Genomic DNA, 26,642 nt, shown 5'->3' with positions numbered 1-26,642 from the left:
TGTGGTGTTACAGCTTCTTTCAGATCTTCTCTGAAATGAGCTTTTAGTAGAATTTTCTCCCAATTAAAAAAAAAACAAAAACACAAGAGTTCATGCAAAGAAAAGTGACACAGAGTAGCACAAGAACACCATGTCCACATGGCACTGTGCTTGAGCCAACAGGACAGCACAGCTTTTGGACCATGATAATCTCCATACACAGTTCTTGCTGCTCTGCAGCATGGAGATGTAGGAGTTCCTTTGGGTCCAATGATACCTTTTAGAATATTTCTGTTACAGGACTTGGCACATTGTTAAGATGCAAAAGGCAATGTTTGCATTTTTGTCTTTTCCACTTCTACCAGTCTCTCTTTCTGTGGAAGTTTCCCAGTGTACAGCACAGTGTGAATTTCCAGGGATCTACTTCACTCAATCTGTTGTTTCACTTTTTTATATGTATCCTTTTTTTTTCTGACTTGCAAACACTGTCAGACTTCTCTTCTGTCACAGGTCTGGCAAATGTTCCCATTGGAGATCCTCGTCTCGCCTCATACAGTTCTGCTTTCTCAAGAAACATCCTGTTGCAAAGGATCTGCATTTCAGTCATGATATGTATGGGATTAAAAAATAGATTTATCCAGAAAATTATTTGTCTCTTAATTGTTAGAGTAGGAAATCCTGGAAAGGGGAAAATGTTGTGAAGGGTTTCTTGTTCCTCAGAAAAAAAAAGGGCGGGAATTTTTAAAATCAGTTTCTGAATTCTTCAAAACATGATTTTCAGGCAGATGAACTAAGAGCTCAGGAAAGCCTGAGCTCTGCCCACCTCTCAGAAGTCTGGTAGGCATCCCAAGTCATTTATGAACAAATCATTCACTATCCATATGATTTTGGAAAGGGAGAAGTCAACTAATTTTGTTGATATGTGACTCATCCATAAAAATAAGAATTATGATCTTCACCGCTCATATTTGGTCTTTTTTAGTCACTTAACATGTACGTTACTCAGAATGAGGATTTTTCTCTGTTCAGTAGAGTTGTGAAACTAGAATTACTAATGGTGAGAGATGGTTCTGTTATCATGTAAAAAATATTACAGAATTTACAGAACACTTTTAGTGTTTCAAACTAAAATGTTTCAGGAGGCCTTAGAATTTATTTCAGGCAAATAAAACGACGAAGTAACGGTGAAAAACTTGAAAGCCAGTCCTTCTAGTCTTTTCACAGCTTCCCACTCAGATGTGCAGGACATGAGGTAGACAGATAAAGATCTAATGACTGAACCAAGTCAAGGAGAGTGCAAGTACCTAGAAAGCTCACCCTGATTAGTGGGTAGATGATTGTCATGCCCTCAATAGAAGGAATAAGTGAGAAATAAATCCATCAAGCTAGAAACAAGAAGACTATGAAGGACAGAAGATAGTATTTCCACAAACTGCTTGGGTTTCTCACTTCTTGCAGTCTCACCTCATCACACACAGCATTGCAAGTCTTACCTCATCAACTCTAAATCAATTGACTATCACACATCTGACAGACCTGAGAAGCATTAGAGAGATCCCCAGGAAGCTCTGCAGTCTCCAACAGGAGAAATATCCTGAGTTGGGAGGACCCACAAGAATCATTGAGTCCAATTCCTGACTCTGCACAGGGCGACCTAAATATTAAACTATATATCTAAGAGCATTATCAAATGCTTCTTGAACACCATCAGGCTTGGCATCCATGGGCTTGCTTGACCACCCTCTCAGTGAAGAACTTTTTCCTAATATACAACCTTAACTTCCCCTGATGCAAATTTAAGCCATTTCCCTTGCATCTAGAAAGATCAGCTCCTCCCTCTCCACAACCTCTTGTGGGGAAGTTGTAGACAGTATTTGTCGGGAAGGATCAGGATCATCAGAATTTGCAGCAGTTAGAGACTGTTCAGGTCTGCTATATGGAGAAGAAAATGTGCACTGCACAGTTACTCTTAGTTCTGGATTTTACCACATTTTCCAACTCAGGCCTGTAGCTACTACAGCACTGTCTTTTACCATGTTTCTTGAGTCAGTCTATAAAAAACTGAACAGTTCCTCTGGTTTGGGATTGCTGGTTTTGTAGTCAACCTGACAATGGTAAAAGTCAAAGAAAAAATATGAAAAAACAGACATTGGCTGGCCTGCCTTGACCTGTAAGATACTTGCACATTTACCATTCTTTCACTTCCCCCCATCCCCACTATGAAGAGGTGGTAGAAGTAGAGAGCGCTTGGGATAAGATATTCACGCAAAATGTTTTCCCTTCAGATTTGACATCTCGGGCTGCCACTGACAGGCTGATGTAACACATTTCATTATCAACAGCTCTAACCAATACTACCTCTCCTTCCAAATCTTTCTGCTCATGTATCATAACTGAGAAGAGACCTAGAACAATACCTGTAATACCTGAGCACTGCATGTATCCATGAGAGGTTTTAACATCATCATATCCCCCTTTACAGACAGCTGAGGCATACCCCAAAGTCCCAAGGTCTGCACTCAACCAGGAACAGAAAAATAGTTGTCCACAACCTGGTTAAGGACCTTAGCCACTAGATAAATGTGGTGAGGTGTTGCCAAGACCGATTACCATGACAAGGCAAGCTTATTCATTCTTCTTCTTACTCTTAGGTCTAGGTGACCGCTGCAGTCGCACACAGAGACCTGCAGCTACCATGACCCCGCAAATGGCTTTTCTTTTTGCTCAAGGAAAAATAGTGCCTCTAAGTCAGTCACAAACTGACACACCAAGTCACTGCCTGACCACACAGCGCCTGGGAGCTGCAACCATCCAAGTGCTACAGCCAAGACAGGATGGCAAATGTTGAGTTTTTAATGACACCTACTGCACACAAGGAGCCATGGAAACTCCCTGGATCTTCCACCACACAAACTGTGCCAGCCAGTGCATGGTATCCCTCAGCACATGGAAATGGCAGTGGGGCACATCTCCCCTCTTGGCTGTGGTGCAGTTTCAGTGGCACTCAACCTGGCTCCAGAGGCATTTAACTGGATATAAAACACTGGGCAAGATTGGATTGATTTTTATTTTTAATGCAGTTTTGATAGCAGTATATTACCTTCAGGAACCACAGTGTGATAGAAAATTCAGTCTTAAGCAGCAAAGAGGAATGCAGTGAACATATATATGTTCCAAACAAAGACAGGCTAAGAAAATTGAGGCTGTTCAGCCTGAGAAGAGAAGCTTCCAGGGAGACCTCATAGTGCAGCCTTCCAGTATCTGAAGGGGGGCCTACAAGGATGATGGAGAGGACTCTGTCATCATGGACTGGAGCAACAGGAGGACAAGGGTAATGGGTTTAACTCAAACAGGGGAAGTTCAGGTTAGATATTAGAAGAAGTTCTTTACTGTAGGGTGGAGAGGCACTGGAATGGGTTGCCCAAAGAAGTGGTGAATGCTCCATCCCTGGCAGTGTTCAAGGCCAGGTTGGACAGAGCCTTGGGCAACATGGTCTAGTGTGAGGTGTCCCTGCCCATGGCAGAGGGGTTGGAACTAGATAGTATTAAGGTCCTTTCCAACCCTAACCATTCTATGATTCTATATGGCTGTAAACAACAGATCCAAAAGGTGGGAGCCTGCTCTGTGTTCCCTTCTCACTGGGTTTTGCACTACCTGCGCTGACCCAGATACCCTGGGGTGATCAGGAGGCCATCTGTCCTTCCTGTCCTCTCAACTATAAGCTCAAGGCAAACACCCATCTGCCAAATGTTTCAGACTTTCCACAGAGGACAGGGTTGTTTCTCCTGTGCTTTGCAGCAAAGCCCAAACTGCCGCCATGTTCAAGCCATGGCAGGAAAAGCTCCTGCAAGCACAGGGCCTGGCATCGGCCCAGCCAGGAGAAGCTGGAGCTGCGGCAGCATGAGGAGTTCTCTGTCTCCCTGCTTCCCCTGCAGGCACAGCTACTGATCTGATGGCAGCCAATGGGGTGCACAGAGGGGAGGATGGATGTCTTGTTCTGCCCACAGGACCAGGAATGAGCTGCCCAGCAGACCAGGCCACCCTGCCCTTCTCACCAGTAGCATGGTGAAGACTGGGAGTAATTTTATGTTATCTGCTTGGCTGAAAACACACCAGGGTTATTAAAGGTTGTAATTTAACTTGCAGAGGCATTTTTGCTTTTTTTTTTAAAAAAAAAAAGATGCTACATTACCCTGCCTCAGTAAAGCCATCAGAACCACCCCAACTCAGAGGCGGGAGAAGCCCTCATTCACACTGGGGCTGCCAAGGGCTTCTGCATCTCAGAAACTTTCATAGAATCATACAATCAACTAGGTTGGAAAAGACCTTTAAGACCATCAAATGCTTGGAAATTCAACCGTTCCCCCAGCACTGCCAAGTCCACCACTAAACTATGTCACTGAGGGCCTCATCTACAAGGTTTGTGAGCATTTCCAGGGATGGTGATTCCACCACTTCCCTGGGCACTCTGTTCCAATGCCTGAGAACCCTCTCTGTGAAGAAATGTTTCCTAATATTCAATTCAAACCTCCCCTGGCAGAACTTGAGGCCATTTCCTCTTGTCCTATTGCTTGTTGCCTGGGAGAAGAGACCTCCTTGTTCCATCTTCCTTTCAGGTAGTTGTAGACAGCGACAAGGTCCCCCCCAAACCTTCTCTTCTCCAGACTAAACAACCCATTCCCCCAGCTGTTCCTCATAAGACTTATTCTCCAGGCCCTTCAGAGACTGGAAAATCTCTGCTTTTCTCCCCCATTGTGCTATTATGACTGTGTTATTATTTGCATTGCAGTGGTGCCTAGAGACCTCAGCCAAAGGCATAAGTCTCATAGCACTAGACACAACACAAGCATGCTGTTCCAGACTGCCCTTTCTCCAACACATGGTCACCTAAATGGAAGCAGCAGACCAAACCAGGAGGAAGAAAATACCTGTGAATCCATCATGGTAAGTACAAGTTGCCTCTACTTTCAGGGCAGTATGCTGAAGAAGAACATCAATAATAATCATACCAGGAAAAAGTGAAGAACTTGTCTAAAGCCACGAAGAATTGTGCTGCACATCCAGGACTTTGAGCATACAAGATGTGTTTCTGAGATCAATGCATTGTTAAGTACAAGAAGCACTAGGCAAGATGATAAAAAAAAACCCAAAACAACAGTGGTCCGCTTTCCTTTGATTATTATTGTCTTCAATAGGAGTGCCCCAAATGAGATTGGAGCCACGTTATCCTGGATACCCTGCAAACACTGTGAAGCAGTGGTTTAATTTCTTTGCATAAGTCTTTCTGCTGAAAATTAATTGGTTTCTGCATCACTAAAAAATATCATTGATCCTTTTTTTTCTATTAAAAAGTAACTATATTGTATTTTTGTAACATACCTTATCAACACAGAAAACAACTCTTCCTTTGACTATGCTGCAGCAATTCATATGTCACTTCATTAACAAAAGCAGTTTATGATTGTGGACGAGATCAGAATCTATGTCAAATCCCCAAATGTGCAACAAGGGTCAAATTTTACCTTGTTTTACAGGTCAGCATTTTATAGTCTTGGTAGACTAGTCTTCTTTCAGTGAAGATGTCCTAGATTTATATCAATGTGAAAGTTAAGTTCAGGATTCTTCAGAGGGCAAACACATGTTCAGAGAGAGAAGGGGAGAGGAGAGGAGAGGACAAGGTTTGTGGTTGTATTTCTTCAGATGAAAGCACAAGCTGAGCCAAGGCAATCTCCTTGCAACCTTTGGCTTTTCCAAAAGGAAGATCAATGGAAGATCAACAATAAATTAATTCTCCTGTAATAAAGACTACACTCTTGAACTCAGATGATTATTCCACGCAGACACCTGCATTTTTGTATGGGGAACCCTATCAAAACACTGAAGTGAAGACTGGATAGCCAATATAATTTGCTCATTTTGCTATGTAGATGGTGAGGGGGCAGCCTTTATTTATATGATTACATTCCATTTCTCAAACTCAAGGAGATCTCTCACCTTTTAATTGAGCCGCAATTTTACACAAAGATTTTCCTTTCTGTCAGTAAGGGACTTGCTCCTGCAAGATTCAGAGAAGTCATCTAAGTATTATTTTGTAGTAACCACATTTCATGTTATGCCTGAATTGATTCAATGCCCAGTTATCACAGAGCTGAGGCAGTCCTCCTGCCCTCCTCCAGATCTGTGTGCCACAAGCTCTTGAGCTCAGCTGGCCTCCCACTGAACTGATTTGGGAGACTCGAGACCTAAGCTGGCAGCAAACTACCACAGCTGCAACAACTGAACAGCTTCCAGCTCTCTACCTGACCTGGGAAACTCCACCACTGGCACAAGAGAGGCGAGGAGGGTGATGCAAGGTGGGGGCAGGACAGCCCCGTTAAGTGGCAGTAGCCGTTTGATATGCTCAAAGCATACTGCACCCTCAGGTACACTAGCTTAGGCTTTTCACAGCAGGGATAGTGAATTGTAATGTTTTCCAGCTGTGGATTTCCCAGGGGAGTGCTGGACCACAGACACAGACCAGTGCCTACCATACTCCCTCCTTGGAATTAGTCTGCCAGTGCTCCAGGTGCCTGGAGGTAGAGAGTAATGGCAAGCAGCATCATATACTTTGAGATAATTGGTTGTATTGCTTCTTCTGAAGTTACTGTGAGCTCTTTCTGATCAATGAGAAGAAAGGAAAAATAAATAAAAATCCCGCAGGTTAAAATATATTTACCTTTTGGCTGGCAAAGAACAGGGAAAAGTAATGTTGGATATCCAGTGGTTTATCCTTGGCAACTCTGCTTTGCTAATGCACTGAACTGGAGAGAAAAAAGAAACCATTACTGGCACCACAGCTTTGGGGCTTCTTCAGCACACAGAGCTCCTCCGTGGGCAAAGAGCAAGCACAACGTCTAAGCCCAGCCTCTTCACATTTGCAATTGGAGAAACAACCAAGCAGCAGTGGGAAGACAAGCAAACTCGAGACACTCCAAAAGCGTGTTTGAAATGGATTGAGCCAGGAGGAATTAGGTCATGGGGGAAACATTTTAGGTACATTAGGTCTGTATCTGATCTGGTTGTGTTGTGTAGACACCTCAAGTTACTGAAAACCAGCAAACACGTACAGGAAAGCCTAGCAAAAAAGTATTTTCTACAGAAACCTGCGAGCACTCATGAGTTTTTAAAATTATAAAACATGTATCCCCCAAATGAGACGGAGAAGTGCAGCTCTATTTATAGCTCTGCTACAATGACTTTTCACAGAAAAGGTCATGTACGTGTTCTTTGACTGAGGATCCATTGGCATAAACCTACATGAAGGGCAAACCTATGCTACAAGGTACTCATTTTGTATCGGAGCTCGCTGAGTAGAGAGTGTATTGGCCCAGATGTTTTGTTAAGAGGAGCTGATAAATAAAAAATACAAAGCAACTGGCCACATTCCCAGGTAAGATACAATCACATTTTGCTGCCATTTACCAGTTAAGCCTCGACCTGTACCATAGTTCACCCACAGGAAGGCAGGAGAAAAGAGATGTGCTTGTCTCCGACTCATTTGCCAGAGGCTGGATCTTCAGCAGGGTAGCCATAGTGTTGTATCTACATGGGCACCAGTTTAATCAAATGTGACCTTACCTAATAAAAGCCTAAATAAAATCAAGTCATGACTTCAAGATTTCACCTACAGTTTAAAGCGTTAAACAAATGTCCCTACACTCAGAAGGAATATTCCAGCTTTCTTCTGAGATGCCTTTGCAAGCACACGACTTCGGATAAAAAAGGAACTAAGGTTTGACAATAGGAGAGAGCAGGTATGCAAGGATGCAAACATCTGTGTGCTGGAAAATGAAATTATTTAGAACCTGAGTTGAGGACAACTAGGAATTTCCAATACCAGGAAAATAGCACAATATTTGTTTTCCTCCTGCCTCAGGAGGGATTCATCAAATGCAGTAGTAAAAATATATAGGAATTGCAAAACTCTTAATTTTGTCACTCTCTATCAAAATAATTTCAGCATCCCTCGACTGATATGTTTTGATCTGTTGAACTCAACCTATGAGTTTCATTTTAAGCTAGCTCAATATTCAGCAGTGCTTTTCAGTGGTGTCAGAGTGCTGCATCCTGGGAAGGAGCAGTGAGGGAGCTCACAAACTTCTTCATTGCTATAGGCCACCCCATCCATGTTCTCTCAGCACCTGGAGTTTCTTGCTTAAAGAGACTTAAAGGTTTCTTGCACTATATCACTGGGGGACCTGGCCTGATCACATAGTCCAGCCACAGGACTGCAATTCCCCCTCCCAGGAGCAATACACCACAGTTTAGTGTGGAGTCTCTGCCAGTCAAAGCATCTGGGACCACTTCAACATCAGACTCACCTAAAACAAAGTACTTTTGGGAAGCATATTAGGAAGATTTGGATGGTTTTGAAAATCTCAGCATTTTATGCCTTGGAATAAAATAAATCATTTGTGGTCACTGAATTACTATCAAGTATGCAATGCAAGTAGCTCTGTTGGAGTACCAACACACATGAAGAAAACTCATAGTTTGTACTATGCCAGATGTATGATGATCTATTTTTGTTTCCCACTGTTTTCTCTACCAGAATGTTTTATATCATACCCATGGCTATGATTTGCATTGAAAATTTAGGTTTTTGAAAAGGATGACTATTATTTTCAAACTCTCATTTTACTGCCTTGGGTTGTATTTGTTGTGGTAGATACTTATTACAGTTCATTCTCTCCTTCCATACAGTCTTTTCTGTTCCTCATAACTTGAAGCACTGTACTTTTTACAGTTACAGTGGACCCTTTTGATTCAAATATGTGTATCTATCTCCATTACTGGCTCACAAGAATATCCCTCCTTCCATTGCAGTGGCTCTTTTCCTAAGAAGCCCTTTTAAAGAAAGAATAATTCAGAGCCTGGTCACTCCAACATACCTACTTCCAGTCTACTTGAGACATCAAGGGCTTTTTCAAGGTATTTTGAGGTGTAAGAAATTAAATAACATACTGTTAACCTATTCAGCATTGATGTCTGAGTCATTTCAAACCACAGGCGAGAGGCCCAAATGTCTAAAATGATGAGCAAGTTTGTTTGTTTTCCTTTTGATGCATACTCATTTGAAAGTGCCCTTTGGGACACAGAGCAAGGATGACACTGTGTGAAAGCACTCCCAATCACTGCTTATTTGGCAGGGAAGTGTTTCATCTGGTGGTGCACTCAGTAACACTCCCTTCCTAGCGGCACTCCTTCTTCCCAGGATTTACAGCCCAGTGCAATGTGGGATTGCCATGAGACTCCCTCATCCTGTAAGTCCAGCTTCTAACCAAAATACAGTATGGAAACAACTAGTGGAGGGAGGAAGGGGTGGTATGTTATTAGACATCTCCAGGGTAAGTGAATCACAAGAAACAGGCAGCAAGAGGTTGAGAAGACTGAGTTTTGCCAGATAAATTTAATTAATTTTTGGATGGGTTGCACAATTAGTGGGTGAAGGGAATACAAGAGATACAATGTGCTTGGATTTTAGTAAAAATATTTGATCCTATGTCCCATGAAACCATCAGCAGAAAAATTAGTCCAAATAATTGGCTTGGGAAAAAAGTATTAACATATGGGCTGCAAACTGGCTAGAAGACCGGAAACAAAGGGTAATGATAAACAGCAATGAATCCAATTGGAAGGACTTTGTTTTTTCTTTCCCAAAGTGTTAAAGTGATGGTGTTAGTATGGGTGTCATTAAAATGCATTTACCATGTGATCAGGGATGAATGAATGATTTGTGCATGAATGCAAGTTGCAAGTGATAAAAACTTGGGAAGAAAAATATAAATACAAGCAAGCAATTAACAACAAAAAAATAAAGTTCAGAGATATTAAGGAGTTTCTGCTGGGGCCTGGAAAATGAAAGGGTGGGAGAAGACTCAGGTGGGGATCTGGACTAGGGCAGTGATACTGAGGAGGAGAACAGTCTGAAAGCAGCAAGTTAAAAATGGACCTGATCCCAGGGTGCACAGTGTTCAAGCTGCAGTCCAGCGAATTCCCTAAGCAGGTGCTTAACTTCAGGCATGTAAATAGTTACTGAGTCACTGAGAATGAACCTAAGACCACTAAAAGTTTGCTAGATTGAGACCAGGCCGCTCAGCACCTTGCAGATTGAGCTCTTTGCCGCTGTCCCGCCACGACGCATCTTTCATCCATTCAATACACGCTTACGTTATGGGATCTGTGCGCTCAGAGGTGCTGGCGTACCCAGCAGCTGTGGATTCTGCTCAGACCAACGACCTTTGGGAGTCCAATTTCAGCTCAGCTTCAAGCAGAAAGAAGACTGAAAATTCCACACTTCTCCATGGACAAATATTTCATCAGCAATGATACATTGCTTCGGAACAGTCCAGAGGATTTTGGCTTGTGCTCAGATTTTCATTGACAGCGAAATCACACAAATTCAGTAGAAAGTCTCATTGAAAGAGGTGTTTCAAATTGAAAAATTACACTATCTTATGTTTAATAATAATAATAAACTTAGACCAGGTATTTTTCTGAGTTATAGGATTGGGATTTTCTAAAATTTTTTATTCCCACCAGCAATTCACATGCTATCTAGTGCTCCTGCTGCTCTGCAACCCCAAGAAAAAGGCAAACAGCCTTTCCCTTTCCACCTCGTCAGAAACTTTACCTCCAGCTCTGCTTGGCCCTGAAAACTTAATAGGATTTGTCAATATTTACATAACATTTCTTTGTGGGGAAAGCAAAACAACAAAACAAGCCAGAAAACAGCATAGATCTTCCTCCACACAGTCACAGGATCTAAGAGTGTTTTGTTAGGTCTCGTGGCTTTGTCTATGGTCCCAAGTTCTGGAGCCATAGATTATGGAAGAATTTCCATCTTCACAGCAAAAAAAAGGAGCTTGAAGGAAGGCTTCAGTGTTCAAACTTAAAAGGAATGAAATGTACCACTGTTTTTAAACTCATGTGTTTTAGGGAATCCTTGCTTGTGGTACGTTAAGATTTATGCTGGCAATGTAGCAACTATTGGATGCCATCCAACAACTTGCTACATTACTATTGTACCTCCTTATCAGAAGGCTTCACCTCATCACGTGTTGTCCTGCAGTCACCACCATGGCGCTGCCCCGAACTCCAGCTTGGACTGCACCACTGCTCAAACCTCCATCAGTCAGAAGGGAAAACACACAGGAAAGTCTCTGGCAACTTCTTAGAAGCTCTTTTTCCTCCACACCCAGCTGATTTTGACTTGGCAGTGACTCCAGCTGTCACCAGAGGACTTCTGGGTAGAAAACATGCAAATGGAGGTCTATCACTGACTATTCCTCCCCTTAATCAGCAAGAGGTGGGAGCAGAGAGCTCCCTCATCAAAGCGCCCACCAGCCCAACAGTGTTTCCCAACCACCCTCTAGCTCCTGCCTTCCTTGCAGAGAGGTCTATTCCACCTCCCCTGGCAGGTGAAAAGGAGCTGCTGTAGGGCTCAGAAACTCATCCATATCCCACTTACGATCATGATCTCTAACTGGGAAGTTACTATTGTGGCACATGAGCAAAAAGCTTTATCAAAAAATGTTACACAATTAAACACCTCAGAATTAATTAAAACTGAGTAGGATGGTGCCTACCAACAGAGGTGCTTAGGTTCCCAGCGACTTCAAGGGGCACATCAGACACGCACCTTTTCTTGTGCAAAACCATGCACTTAGCAAGGTTAAATTCCATCTGCTTTTCCAAGCTTCTTTTCTTTACTTTTCCCCAGTGATGATGAAGTTTTAGAAACTTAGAAAAAGGAGATTAATAACTAAGTGGAGAAAACTCCCAGAGGGAGAGAATTTTTGCCTGTGATTGCAGTCCCATAGGTGTTAGTATCACCTACATGGAGCTGGAAAGAAGGTTGAACCAAGCTTGATGCACTAGCTGATGAAGCAGTTCATTTGCACCAACTGATGAATACAATGCTTCCATGAAAACTATGGGCTTTGCCTTTCCTTGGCCAACCACAGTTTTGGAAGAAGATGTGGGTGACATGCAGGGCTCCTCAGGGCATTGAAACCCTCCAGCACCCTGGCTAGTGGTCATGCTGATCTCCCTGAACAAAAACAGTCTGCTGACTGACAGAGCCTTTGGAAGCTGTTTGATGAGGAACCAATTTTTAGCATCATCGGGGAAGTAAAACTTTCTTTTAGTGTGGGAGCTGACTATCCCAGCAAAGTCCTTGATCTATCCCACTCTTCATGATACAGCTTCCCATGGCTTTGCTTTGGCCTTTTGCTGCAGAATTTTCTTATGGATTGCTAAAAGATCTGAGCTGTGATGGGGCCATAGGGAATAAATGGTTGATGAGTCCCTTTGAAGCTCAGCAACCTTTGTTCAGTGACCTGTGGATTTTTGGAGATGACTTGCCTTGGTGATAAAGGTGATTCCCTTCCAACTTCATGCTACTTTTAGAGCAAAATTTTATTTCTCTTGTTTACAAAGTATTGCCCCATTAAATACAATTTTACAGGTTATAATAATTCCTTGGTGTAAAAATACTAAGTGTGTAAGTAATCCCCTGACCAAATTTTGTATTCCTTTAAGTCTTTAGCTAAAAGCATTTTATAACATTTGGGTTGTCGCTGATACTATGTTCTTAACCTCAGCTCCTTGGTTTGCTCATATTATTGCCAGATTTCTTATTTCTTCCTCATGCCAACTGAGATGATGCAGGATCTCCGGGCCAGTACCATGCTGCATCCTGTCAAAATCTGATAGAAGATGGCCCTGAAGCCTTCCTTGACTTAAACTGCAGCTGTCATTTTCCATCAGCGCCCATTGCTGTGCTTAGCTCCTGCTGGCACAGCACCCTATGCAGAGTTGAAGCTGTGCTTTTTTGCCGCAGGTCTCCACTTTTCACACAACTGGACACTTCTGAATCTCCTCTCCCTCCACAAAAAAGCTTCCTCTTTCTCCTCTGACTTTTTCTTCTCTGGCCCTGTTCCTTTTGTGCCTAAGGTCCCACACAGTTCTCTCCCTCACTCACATTGCCATGCTTTCAGCACAATATTAAGCCATCATTAGCGGGAGTAGAAAACAAAAGGATTCAGAGGAACCTCTTCCTAGGCTCCCAGTGTCAGATGCAGAGTATTTGCAATAAGGCAGGGTTGGCAGCAACATCTCCCCAGCATGAGACCCTGCTCTTAGGATGACACTTCATCTATGCTGACTGGGGAGCACTGTCCCAAGTGGGGCTTGTAACCACAAGCCAGGCTCCCATTATGATACTGGCCACACATGCAGCAGTACAATGAGAGGCAGCAGGTGGGTCTGAACTGAAGGGCAGGGAGCCCAAGGAAGAAATTAGATGCTACCATTCGGCATGCTGAGTGGCAATCACAGGACACCAGATGCATTGCCGCTGCCAAGTTTCTGTAGGAGTCAAGGAAGAGAACAGCAGCCTGGAAAGGTCTGCGAAGGGCTCTACTATGTTTTATAAGGATCACTTTCCCTATGGAAAGACCAGTAGAAGAGAAAGTGCACATTTGTTGGAAAGCGCCAACAGTGGACTAGCTGCATCCCATATACCACTTACCCTTTACGCTTCTTTTCCTAATCCCTTTCAGTTACATGTCAATCTCGCTGATTGATAGGATGAAAATGGACAATAGCTTTTCAAAGGGCAGAAGCTGGCATTCTGGCTTTGTGTCAGTCTGTGTGAGAGCTAATTCACTGAGAGTAATTGCATTTTTTCAGTTGACTGCAAGATAAATGTGTCTCAAGTCTGACTCTTCTCCACAAGGCTGTAATGCATATAGACCTACACCAACAGAGCAACGTGGCTTCATGGGCTTACATTTGCCCAAGGCTGGCTCCACTGTCCTAAACTGTTAAAAATCATGTAAAATTTTCACTCTGCCTTTCTATCTGTAGCAGCATTTTCTATAACAGGTGAATGCCATGGGAAGCCTTCACATATTTTCTCCTTGCAGCTCTCTTGTTGCTGGAGAAGCACACCCCAGTACAACGACTGAGCTGCCAAAGAGAAGGTGAGCTGAACCTAGGTCTCCTTGCAGGCACATGGACATGTGTTACCAGGTTCCTGGCTGCACAAACACAAATCTTTTCCCCAGTAACCTTGCAATACTGCACAGAAGACAAGACGCAGATGAAGCAGAGCAGGAAAACAATGGGACAGAGCTAAGCCAGTTCAGACCAAGGACTCACCTTCCTCTGTATCTTTGTCTCCAGCTATTCCCAAATTTCTTTTATTGCTCCTTTTTTCTGTTGCAGTACCAGGCCTGGGCTTGGTGCTTCCTCTGCCTCCCACCACGCTCACACCAGAGCCTACCATGGCAGTGTCCAAGCAGCTGTGACACAGGCCTCTCTCGGGAGGCTGAGCTGGGCATAACCCTTCTACCCTCCCTTGTCCATCTGTCTGCATATCCCCCCCCCCCAATTCTGAGCCACACTGCTCTCTGCGGCACACACAAATGTCCATGCTGGCAAAGCCCCTTGGCAGAGGGGGCAAAGGGTGGCCAGCTCTGTGTCAAACTCATCGTTGTACACCCTGCCTTTCCCGCCTCAGAAAAGCCTCCTGCACTTTGCTTGGGGTAAGCTGGCAAGAGAACTCCCCATGGTGGCCCCCTCCATGGCACCAGGATCTGTCTCTGTCCTTATGCCCACTCGTACAAGAGTGGACAGTGGATGGTGCTAGCTAAATAGGTCAGTTGCTGCTGGTTTAGGGCTTTTTTTCGTATGTGTGGAAGAATACTTCAAGAATGGAAAGAAAAAAATTAAAGAAACAGGAAAACCAAAATAAAGCTGATGATGTCCCAGGGTCCACAGGCCAAACCAAAGCTGCAAGGAAATGCAAAGAGAGATGCAAGAACAGGACAAGTGTACCATGATACTTCCTCACGTGCACTCCCATTGCCATCCTGCTCAGGAGACAATGGCAGCCAGTGTGCCTGGGGCTGGGCCCACCGTCCTCTGCCTGCCAAACAGCTGGCAAAATACACTGAATCAAACCTCAGAGCATGCCAGAGAATGGACATACATCAGATAACTGTATCTGCTGTCCTGGTAGACAGACGGAAGCTATATCATTTGCACGTGTCAGAGCTGGAGCTACCCAGGAAGTCCTGATCCTGTCTTAAGTAAGCTCTGACCACTAAAAAACAGGGGTCCCCTTAGAAAGCAACATCCAAGTTAAATGGCATATAGAAATGTAATCATTATGCTGTGAGATAGCATTTCCCCTTTCTGTCACATGAAAGATGAGTTCATTATAGAACATCCTCTCTCAAGCGTGTAGGGAAAAGCTTGGAGGCTCACAGATAAAACGGATTGAGTTATGTCTTCCTTCGCTTTCAGTGAGTACAAATACAAGGATTTTTATTGTCCTCAATGTTAGCAACATTGCTTCATCCAAAAGACCTTGTTCATTTTATCAGCTTTCTTAAAAATCTTTTGTTCACAAGCCTGCTTGTGTGTGAACACAGAAAAAATTCAGCTCTATCTAGTATCAGCCCGCAGCTGTTCAGTGACAGAAGGACTCAAAAGCTACGGATATGAACATGGGAAAATCCACCCAAAGCAGAAGGAAGACACAGTAAGCACAGCTGCATGACAAGAATATGCTCTTTCTGTAGTGTGAGAAAAAATAAAAACAAGCTACAGTTACAGTGAGCATCAGAAAGTTGTCAGCAACATTATAATTGAGATTCAGTTGAAGAAGATAAGCAAAATTACTTCTCATTCTAATTTCCTCTAGGTATCTGATGTTCTTCTATACATATGTTCTGATTCTCAGCAGGATTTGGAAACTCAGAGCCAGGAGCTGGGTCCTTTGAACCATCTTCTAAGTGCTGGAGTTAGCAGATTTCAATCTGTCCCTGACTTTCACAGGAAAAAGTACAAAGTGAGCAAAAAATTAACCTAAAGCACCCCCAAACCTGCTAAATCCTTTCAAAACCCTACACATAATAGTCTGATTATTTGTAACAGGGCTGTGTTTCGGTCACAGCATGTTGGACCCATGTGCTTTTTTATGCGTCCTTAAAAGAAATCCTAGGCACAGTAGATTTCTAAGCATGTTTCCCAGGACACAGGTCCTCCCTCAAATACTTTTTCCTGAGACCCCACACACAGAACCAAAGACTAACGCTGGCTTCCCCAGCTCTCCAGGAGTTTCAGCTTATATTTCTGCATGCACTTCACCCTTGTAAGCCCTCTACTTTATAATTTACCACCTCAGGGATAAACAAATACATAGCAGATTGACTGTGTAACATTTGTAAAAATAAATTACTTTCTACTTGACATGTGCAAGAAAATGTATAGAGCTAAGCAAGGCAACAGAAGAACTCATCTGCACTTCCCTGCATCTGGTTCTTCACCATCCTTTGCGAGCCCTTTTCCAAGATCTCTCAGGAGGACCTTCTTTCACTCCTGCACAAGGTGTTGCCACATCAAATTGAAGTCTTTCTTTCTGCAGCTCCCATTCACAGGTACTGCCTCATTATAAAGAATCACAGAATCATAAAATGGTTTAGGTTGGGAGGGACCTTAAAGCTCATCTAGTTCCAACGCCCTGCTATGGGCAGGGACACCTTCCACTAGACCAAGTTGCTCAAAGCCCTGTCCAAAAGGACTTCTCCTTTGCAGAAGTATGTTCCTCTCTTGCCTTTTTTACCTTCCCAAGCTTTCTTTGTAAAAGCTTCTGAGCCCCACTTCTAAGGGAATTCTTGTCCCTCAATCCCAGCCTGCTCCAGAGAAACTGGGTAGCCTGACCTTCTCCAGGATGGAGCAATTCCTTTGTTATCTGAAGATAACGAGCCCATTCAGGTGCCTACAGTCTCTAATAGTCCATCTATTCATGGACAGAGAAACCAGTTCCACTCCCTTTTTTCCTAGTGCGATGTTTGTAAGATAAGGGCACAACAGAAGACAGTGCTAGAACATAAAGGTGGAAAGCATCTATAAAATGAAACTGGGATTCTATACTGCATATAGAACCTTTAAAACACTACATATCCTGTCCTCTCTGATGAAGGATATGATTCTGTTTGGGTACTGCTCTGACATCGGAAAGGCAGTACTGCTCCAAGCTATGCTGCAAAGCTCCTGTAGGATGTTGCTTTATACCACAGAGCCTCAGTTTCCCATTTGTAAAACAGAAATGATGCTTTCCAAATCTGCAGGTCATTGTGAAGCATCTGTTCTGAGGATGGTGATTGCTACCAATGAGCCTTATAATCAAAAATTTGAAACCCAAGATAGAAACAGTTCATGTCTAGGCATCAGAACAGCCACTCAGGCAAAAGGTCCACTAGCCCAGTGCCCTGGTTCTGCCAGTGGAGAGTACCTAGGGAGGAGTTGAAGAACAGGATGAGGAGCTAGCAGCATCACCCCAGGAACTAACTCCCTGTTTAAGGAGGCTATTGCCATGTCAAGATGAGGTGAAAGCCCAGTTGAGAGTTTCAGCATACAGAGGAATGAGACGGCAGCACAATGGAATTTTGCTAAGGGTACAGATTTGCAACATCAGGGATGAAGAAAGAGCATAGTTCACAACCAAGAATGGAGTCGAGAAAGGAGACAATGGTGGAGGTCTGGAGGTTTCAGTGAAGGAAAGCAGTGTGGAACATGTGCTAGTGATTTTCTTCGTTAATAAGGTAGTTTAGTTCCATTTTACCAATAAAGCCCACATCTACAGATCCTGCACACTACCTCCTGAGCTACATATATGGAGTTATGCCAACGGACAGCAAGAACCTGTAGCTACTTCTTGTTGATTTTCTAATACTCAGGAAACTTCAAGGCGATGGACAAATGTTGTGGCCAGGCAAACTTTGACCAGGCACAAGGGAAGATTCTTCTTTCCTGAGAGTAGTGCAGCACTGAGAAAGATTAGCCAGAGAGGCTGTGGGATCTCCATGCTTGGATATTTTGGCTAGACAAGGCCCTGAGCAATTCAGTCTAGCTTGGAAGGTAGCCCTGCTGTGAGCAGTGGATTGGACTAGATGACTTCCAGCCAACTCTTTCTATGAACAGTGTTTCTCTCTGACTTATGTGTATTTACATCTACTAAGACAGCTGAAGGGCAGCAGTACCCTTTAGGGAGCATCAAGTCATGCATAGGAAGTTGTGTATACCTGTGAACACCAACTTCAGAATCAGGGAAAAGAGCAATCAAACAAAGGGTTTCCTAGTCGAGAGTAAACCAAAATGCTGTAGAAGCGAGGTAGCAGAGCTGCAAGGAGAAGAACATTTTCTTCTGGTAGCCCTGGGGAGAGGTAGCCCTTGAGAAATCGCTCACGATCGCCCAGCTGCTGCCTCAGTGTTTTGCCCCATGGGGTGATGGAGGAGCCTTGGGAGCTCTCCAGGGGCAGCAGCAGTGGATTTCCACAAGAGATCTGTGAGAAATTTCTTTCCACTTCAACAGGAGGGCCAGCTATCATTTCAGCTGCCTTCCTGTCTCAGTCCCTGCCCAAAGACCTTCTTACCCATGTCAGGAAGTTTTGCCCAGACCAAACAGAGAACTCGTCAGACTTTGGATGTATCTCAGATGAAGCAGACACGACTTTCACCATGCCCAGTCAGCCAAAAACTACCTGCATGAAAGTGCTGGGATCTTAGATCTGAAATGGCTGGGGCTAGAGCTTGAAACAAAGATGTTCATCACCCCATCGCACGAAGGCAGAGAGCCAGTCCCTGAGGTCCTTGTTCCCGGTTACCCACACAAATGCCCAGTAAAGCCTCAATAAGGGCAGCAGTGCTGAGCACGAGGACAGGGGTTGCAAGGGATGCTAAGGAGGTCACAGCTGAGAGAGGTTTCACACCACCCCAGTGTCTTACTTCTCAAGAAAACCATGTTTTCAAAAAACATGTGGCACCTGACAAGTGACTGAAGACTGGCTGTAATTGCCACTGTGAAAAGTGGCACAGCCTTTCAAAATGCTTTAATTTCATGGCTAACTCTAAAACGCACACTTGTTCAGTTGGAGCACACTGGTGCTGAGACACGCTGTTACAGGAATAAAATGTTGCATTTCCACAAGAAAAGGAGAGAAAAAAGAAGCAAATTATACTACTGCATTCAGGTGGTCATTAATATTCTATGCAATGTCATGTTTTAGGCTATTAATGTTTTAGCAGTAATTCATTTTCCCAGGTGTAGGTGTAATTGACACAGGGCAGAGTAGTAAAAATTTGAACTATTTATCCATGGGAATAGCTTTTAATTCAGCAGTTTTGGAAGAGGAAATGAATGAGTAAAATTGTTTACTTCAGTAGAGGGCATGTATCGACACTGTTTTATTTTGGTTTACTCGCTTTGTTTTCTATGTGCTTGTCTGCTTGTCAGGCACTAGGCAACAGATCTAGACAGTGTTACACAGTTCATGGAATGCAATGGGGACATCCAAAATACTGTATCAATGGTTATTTAAGCCAGAATACTCATGAAACAAGAATTCCTCATGGGTGGTTTTTGATGTTTTTGCAGAGGAAACAAGCCCAGTGCTGAGGGGAAACTTCGCATTTCTTCCCTTTAAAAATCCACCTATTTTCAGAACTCAGCTGTGCTGTTATACATCTGCCCTCCAACTTATCCCATAACAAGCTGTCACTTAGTCATTCCTCACGGCTTCCAAACAAAATCACATACTGATGTAGCTCCATATAAAATATCTCACCAGACTATATATGCCTCGTATGTTTCGGCAAACTATTCAGTGTGGGAATCTGTGTCAGGATAATTCTCTTACTGCACATTATCAGAATCATTACACATACCTTTAAAAATACAGCTGCTTTTTGGAATAAACATTTGTGATTATTTAGCAGCTCACAGCAATGTTAAGACAACCAAGGCATGCAGTATCCCTTCCCATCTCCCCATAAAAGGAGTAATTTGCTCTGAAGGGCTTCCTCCCCCTTCCCTGTCTGTTTAGACCTGGGCATACTGCACACATATATTGAATGTAAAATTTTTGCCCCAGTGTAGACAGAAAGAAAATAAAATGGAATTGAAGCTCCACATCTGCTACCACAGAAAGAAGTCAGAACATTACTTTTGAAGGAAGGTGTGTGACGGCAAGATGCTTCAAAAACTGGAGAACAGATGACGGTTTGGGGACAGAGAGTCTTTTCTTAATCTTTTGTAATAGTCTGGAAAGCAAAAAGACTACACATCTAATGTCAAAGCCAGCATTGAACTAAGGACTGATACAAACCTTTCACCAGGGAAATCACACAGCAGAATGCAAGAGGTTAACAGCGAAAGCAATTTCAAGCAGAAAAGCGAGCTGATTCATAGCAAAGGAAACAAAACAAAACAAAACAAAAAAAGGATTCGGTCACCTTCAGATCTTGTCATGGTGTTAATGGTGAAAGAGGTATCAATGGTTCATACCTGTAACATGTCAGAACTGTTCTTGCTCTTTCAGATATCTGCTCCAAAAGCCACTTTTTTTCCCCCATACACTTAGTAAAAAAGAATAAACGACGGCATTTCTGTACAGTTCTGCATACCGGGGGCCCGATCCTGCAACAAATGTCAAGAGTTGTCCCTTTCAGTTGACTTCCTGGCGTGGGGGAGGCACCTGTTATGTGCTCTCTGCAAACCACTTGCAGACTTATACCCAGCTCACCAGGGAGAGGATGGAGTCAGCAGCACTCACTGCAAGGGACAGAGCACCCCTGTAAGATAAGGCTGTGGCACCACCAGAGTTAAGCAACACAAAAATTTCCCTGTCTCTCCTATAGTAAGAAAAATCCCAATCCCAGACTTTCAGCTCCAGCAGAAATTTCTCATCGATTTCAATTCCTTTGCTGCAGGAAAAACTGCAAGATCTCACATGGATTCTGCATGTGCCCATGTTACTACAGGCTGTAGGTTCTATATAGACTGACAGATCAAATAATTTCAAGGCCAGAACACACCATGGGGATTATGTATCTGATTTTAGTTTTGGGTCACACACTGGTCACATGACCCCACGCAGTAACTCCTCCTTCAACTCTGCAACTGTGATTTGTGGTAGAATATACTTTTTTGGGGTTTTAACCCACCTAACCTTACAGACACAGTCCTAAATAAAATATCAAGGGATTAGTAAAGTTGCAATTGAAAAGTTCACTTTGTGGTTAGCCTAAATATACTGCTACCAGCTCCACCACCCTAAATCTCCCTGAATTTCTCTAGATTTCTCTAGCTACATTTGTGACAAACCCGGGGGTGTCTTTGGGCTAACTGTGATGAATTTACAAAGTCTTCCAGCCTAAAACATGATTCCCAGGCATATGATCATTCTTGTAGATCTTTTTTGAGTCCCTTCCTGTGTCACCTAATGAAGGAATCTATGAGTGGAGTTGTGCACTCCTTGCACTGGGCATTGCACAAATGCAGTTTCTAATTACTGCTCTATAGAAGTTTAAACCAAGAAATAAGAAAAGATAAAGAAGAAACTTTGCATAAAACAGAAAGGAGCAAATAATTAAAAAATATGTTAAGCAATCACAGAGAATTCATTAGTTAATGCTGTAATTGTTCTGCCTGCATGAAATCACCCTCTAAAGGCAAATACAGTTTTATTACAGGATGTATTTCACCTGCTCAGTATTTATGTTGTTTAATGTGGCTGTTACTGACAAAGCTGCCACTTCACAGGTATATAAAGTCGAAAAGTGCTTGTACAATTAAAAATAACTCCTTGAAAATACACCGGCAGTGCGCAGCATTTCCTGCAGCATCCAAATCATCTTCTGGTCTTTAATCAGAAACCAGAAGAAAGAAAAGATAATTTTTATCATGTTGTTCCTGTTGAATGCAAAGCACAGAATTAAGGAATTTACCTTTGAACAGCAAAAAATCAGATATTTAAAGAAAAAAAAAAAAAGAAATAAAATAACCACCACGATAGACTGCTTCCAGTGACTGAAGCTGGAATAGTTTTATTTCAAATCTATTGCACATTCTATTATTCACGGTGTTTGTTTGCTTTCGGGGCTTTCCTCAGCTTGGACACTGGAAACACATTCATCTGTTTCTTTTTTGGCATCCAGTCGGTTTCACTTTCAGATTCTCATGTTTCACACTCCAGCCTTCAGGTTTCAAGCGCTGCAAGGGAATACTTATTTAAACAAACAAAAAACCTGCGGCTGCCGCGGCGCACACACAACATGTGTCTATTGGTCTGTGGTTCAGACGCAAAGCTTGATCCCACACTGTCCCCTGAAGCATCTTCCAAAATGGTTCTCTGGGATTTGAAGAGAAAAGGAATTAAATAAATAGGAGTGATGACGAATTAAAGATCTATTTTTCAAAAAGCCAAGAGTCGCCGCGTTTTGCAGCACTCTCCGACTGACACCAACAAAATGCCATTGCATAGGATCGATTTGATGGTAACTATGTGTCACACTGATGATGAGGAGCCGTGACTCCAGACTTGACGACCCACAGAAGAGGGGTTCCCAGGGCAGCAGCAGGGACCGCGGCATTGCCCCCCGGCGGCTGCGGTGGGGCTGGGAGCGGGACAGCCTCTTCCCGTCGGGCTGAGGACAGGGAAGGGGAGGCAAGGGGGGGGCTGTCCTGCCCCAGGAGCACGGATCCCACCGCAGCCGCGGCTCCGCGAAAGGCGCAGCGCTGCTCCGCGGGAGCGCCCGCCTGGGGCTGCGCGCATCGCGCTCCCGGGGCCGCCGGGGAAAAAACCATCTACCAGCAGTATTTGATTGAATCATTTGGGCTTTTGAACGTGCGAGGCAGCTCAGCAAAAGATTGGGAGAGAGTGCGAAAAGTAGTTTTTTCTTTCTTTCTTTCTTCTTTTTTTCCGGAGGGAGGGTGGCATTTAACATATGGCACTCGGTAATCTCCACACGGAGGCTGTTAAAACATCTGCTGCCTCCAAATGCATTCGGCAGTGCCCGTGGGCACGGGGACAAGGCGAAGGGGCACATCGGGAACCTTGGCTTCCGCTGCCGCGTTTCACAGGGCAGGCGTTTCCCCGTTGGAAACGGGTACCGGGCGTATGGAAGCCGCCGCACCGGAGAAATGTGGTGTTTGGTGGTGGATTTTTGCTGCACCTCCACGTGCAAAACTGGCATGCTTCCATGTATTGATTTAGGGTTTTTTTTCCTAGCGGGAGCCTCCCACCCCTCCCAGGAAGGTGGTGGGGTGGCTGCCACCGCGGCGGCCGCCCCGTCGCGGGGTGCGGGGGGCCCCCGCATCCCTCCCCGGTCCCCGCGGCTCCCCGCCGCCGGCAGCCGCGTAGTGCCCCAGACATCACCCCACTTCGGAAAGTTGGTGCCGGACAATTAGGACACCCGTTGTCCTCCTGCCCGAAACCCACATAAATCACAATCGCTGCATTGTCGGGCTACAAAGCCAGACGCGAGCGCTTATGAATTTAAGTTTGGAGAAGAAAAACGTGCGCTGACACAACACGCTCCCTGTTCACAGGCGTAGCCAGGAAGGGGAAATGAATGGTGGAAGTTAAAGAGCCTTTCATTGCGGAGCACGCCGCGACGCAGCGGGTCCCCGCTCGCCGCCCTCGACGTACGGCGGGGGGTGCCCCCTCCCCGCTCCCTTCCTTCTCCCTCCTAAAACGCGAGCCTTGCCGGGCGAAGTCTGCCCAATTCCGCCTACGGCGGGCTCGTCCCCGGTAAGCTCCCGCCTCGGGGGTGGGAGTACGAGGGGCCACACGCGGTGCCCGGCAGCTCCCGGACGGCGCCGCCGCCGCCGCCGCCGCGATTCCCGGTGGCCGGGAGCTGCCCGCTTCGGGTGACGGGACGGGAGGGGAGGTGGGGGCGCGGAGCCGATTCTGCAGGGAAATGCGGATAGCAACGCGTGGAGGGCTCGGCTGTCCCGAGCCGGCTCCGCGCTACAGGGGCATGGAGGGGAAGAGGGAAAGGAGACTCCTGCTGGCTTTCTGTCGGCGAAGTAGCCGTGCTCCGACGGGCGGGTTACGTGCGGAGCCGTCCCAGCCGGTTTTTGCAAGGGCTGGAGTCCGAAGAGATGCAACCCGCGGCACAGGCGGTCCCATCCCTCCCATCCGTTTTGATGCAGAGGGGCGAGGGCTGGTGTGCGACGGGACGCCTTTGCCCATTCGCGGGCAACGACGGCCGCTCGCCCGCCTTTCCCGATACCGACAGGGACCTTGCGGCTCCCGGGACCGGCGCTGCGGTCAGGTGAAGGGGCTCCACCTCGCCCCCTGCCCTCCGGGGCTGTTTTCGATGCCGGGCAGCATGCGTCCTTAAAATATAATCTGCCCGGTAACAATCAGCGCGCAGCGGCGAGAGCCCCAGAGCTATTGGCTATGCAAATGGAGGGAGGGGAAGCGGCGCCCCAAACTCCCCACTCACTCTTTTAAGGCGGTATTTCTTTCCCCTCCGCCAAGCCCACCTCCGCGGAGCCCCGGGGGGTTGGGAGGTGGGGGCTGTGGGGCAAGACGGCGGCTGCGGGAAGCGGGATCTTCTTATGCCCCGCTAGGCCGCTGTGCTGCGCGCCCGCCCGGGCAGCTCGTCCCTGGCCGGCCCCGGTCAGCTCCTTCCCCCTCGCGGGAGCCTCCGCTCGACCGCAGCAAGCAGCGGTAAAGACTTCGCAAAGTTGACACATTTTGCAGGCGGGGAGCGACTGCGACGCTGGCGAAGTGCGAGGAGGGTGGAAGTCACCCGGTGCGGGACATAACTCCCGTAACACCCCCCTCACATCCCCCCGCCAACCTCTCTCCCTCCTCCCTCCTCCGCTCCGTTTCCTAGAAAGTTATATCAGTGTGGTCGTGCAGTGCTAAAGCGGTTCGTCTGCTAGAAACGCCTGTGTGTGCCGGAGGAAGCAGTGGTGATTATTGTTAGATTGCACCCCGAAAACGCCGGGGAACCCCCACTGCTCAAGGAGTGGTGGGGTCTTTTTTGGGTTTTCAGCAGGCTGCAGTTAGCACGGAGCCCTGTCCCCCTCCGGCTGCAGATTAAGGATTGCCGGAGGGAAGAGTGGGTCAACGGCTTGGGGGGGTGGGACGGGACCCCGCTAAACCAAGGCATTTCATCCGTCACCCCCGTCATCGCGGTGGGTACCGAGGGGGAGCTCTTCGTTTCTTGCTATAAGAAAAGGAGGGGAAAATAGATTCAGACGGGCTCCCGCAGAACGAAAGTGTGGAGCGGATTTCATTTAGTAGCTGGAAGGAAGCAAAAGAGAAGCTGTCATTTGTGTGTGTGTGTCCCTATACGAGGGCCTCCTGGTTCCTTGTTAGCTTATAGAGAGGGGGGAAAAAAAAAAAAAAGAGCGTTTGATGTTACGTCTGACCAGCTGCTGTTCTCCATAATAACAAGAGAGAGAACTGCCTGCCCTGGCGAGTTGCGTCACTTCGCTTCAACTTTAGGCTAGAAATCAAGAGAGGGAGAGACGAGTTTCAAGGGAGGCAGGAGCGAGCTGGAAAGCCCTGCTGCCGCCTTCCTCCCACCCACCTACCCCTCCTCCTTTACCCCTCTCCTTTCCCCACCCCCTTTCCCCCACCTCCAGAAAAAAAAAAAAAAAAAGGAAAAGGCAAAAAAAAAAAAAAGGAAACCTTTCCCATCAGAGAAAGAGGGAGATCTCTTTGGAAACATGGAGCTGCTGTGCTGCGAGGTGGATCCCATGAGGAGAGCTCTGCCTGACCCAAACTTGCTCTACGATGACCGCGTTTTGCACAACTTACTAACCATAGAGGAGAGGTATCTGCCCCAGTGCTCCTACTTCAAGTGCGTCCAGAAGGACATCCAGCCCTTCATGAGGAGGATGGTAGCCACTTGGATGCTGGAGGTTTGTATCCCGGAGCCTTCTCCCGGGCCCTCGGTGCAGCCGGCCGCGGCCAGCAGCACCTTCCCCTCGCCTCGGCCCCTCTCCCCCTGCAGCCTCTCGCCCCTCCGGTCGCGGTGGGGTTTTTTCTTGTCTTCTGAGTATGTGTCTCTTCTCCTCCCCCTCCTGCGCTCACCCGGTGCGGTGCGGTGCGGTGGGGGAAGGGGCGCGGGGAGCATCGACAGCCTGCGGGGGAAATCGCCCCTTCCGGGGGGCTGCTGCAGAGCGGGGTGCAGGAGGGGAGGAAGCGGGGAGTGGGGGGTTGGAAAAGTCATTTGCAATTAAAAAGCAAAAGAAAAGCCGCCTCCCGCGGCGGACTGCCGGGAGCGCTTGGGAATGAGGCTTTTCTGGGAAAAGGGAGCTGCGACTGAGCCAGGGTGAGGGACGGGGGGTGCCTGGTACCCCCCGCGTTTTGCCCAGCGAGGGTTTCATGCCCACGTATGCAGTGGTGAGGACGTGCCTTTTTTTCGCCATGTTGCGTTGCATGCAACTGTGCTCGGAGGCGCCGAGCCCGTCTACCCCCCCCTTCCAAGACGGGGTTCGGAAATGCACCCCGCCGCCGCGCCCGGCTCCCCCTCGGCCTGGTGGGGGGCTGTCGGGAAGCTCGAGCCGGCGGCGAACCCCCACTTCGCCCCGATACTTCAGGCGGGGCGGCAGCGGGCCCAGATCCCCGCAGTCTCTCCTGCCTTGCCCTGGCCCCACCACCCATCATTTGCCCCTTCGGATCTTTTTTGGGAGGGACCTTTCCCGGACCAAACTCCCTGCGTTGGAAAGCCCAGACCCCCCGCTTGGTTTTCATGTGCGATTTGTGCTTTTTCTCCCTTGCTCCGATTTTTGGTAAATTTTTGAA

At 46.1% G+C, this 26,642-nt stretch overlaps 1 protein-coding gene across 1 annotated transcript in view; it reads left to right on the top strand.

Annotated features, from left to right (window-relative positions):
- Positions 1 to 24,965: 24,965 nt before the first annotated feature.
- CCND2 (cyclin D2) overlaps positions 24,966 to 26,642 on the top strand; it is a 35,323-nt gene continuing 33,646 nt past the window's right edge. Inside the window, exon 1 of the mRNA XM_030478939.1 lies at positions 24,966 to 25,756. Coding sequence (XP_030334799.1) covers positions 25,562 to 25,756 — 195 coding nt within the window. The 5' untranslated portion in view covers positions 24,966 to 25,561. The remainder of the gene's footprint in view (positions 25,757 to 26,642) is intronic.

The sequence above is a fragment of the Strigops habroptila genome, chromosome 3, assembly GCF_004027225.2.
Source record: "Strigops habroptila isolate Jane chromosome 3, bStrHab1.2.pri, whole genome shotgun sequence".
Classification (NCBI taxonomy): Eukaryota; Metazoa; Chordata; class Aves; order Psittaciformes; family Psittacidae; genus Strigops; species Strigops habroptila.
This window is presented reverse-complemented; position numbering and strand designations above follow the sequence as displayed.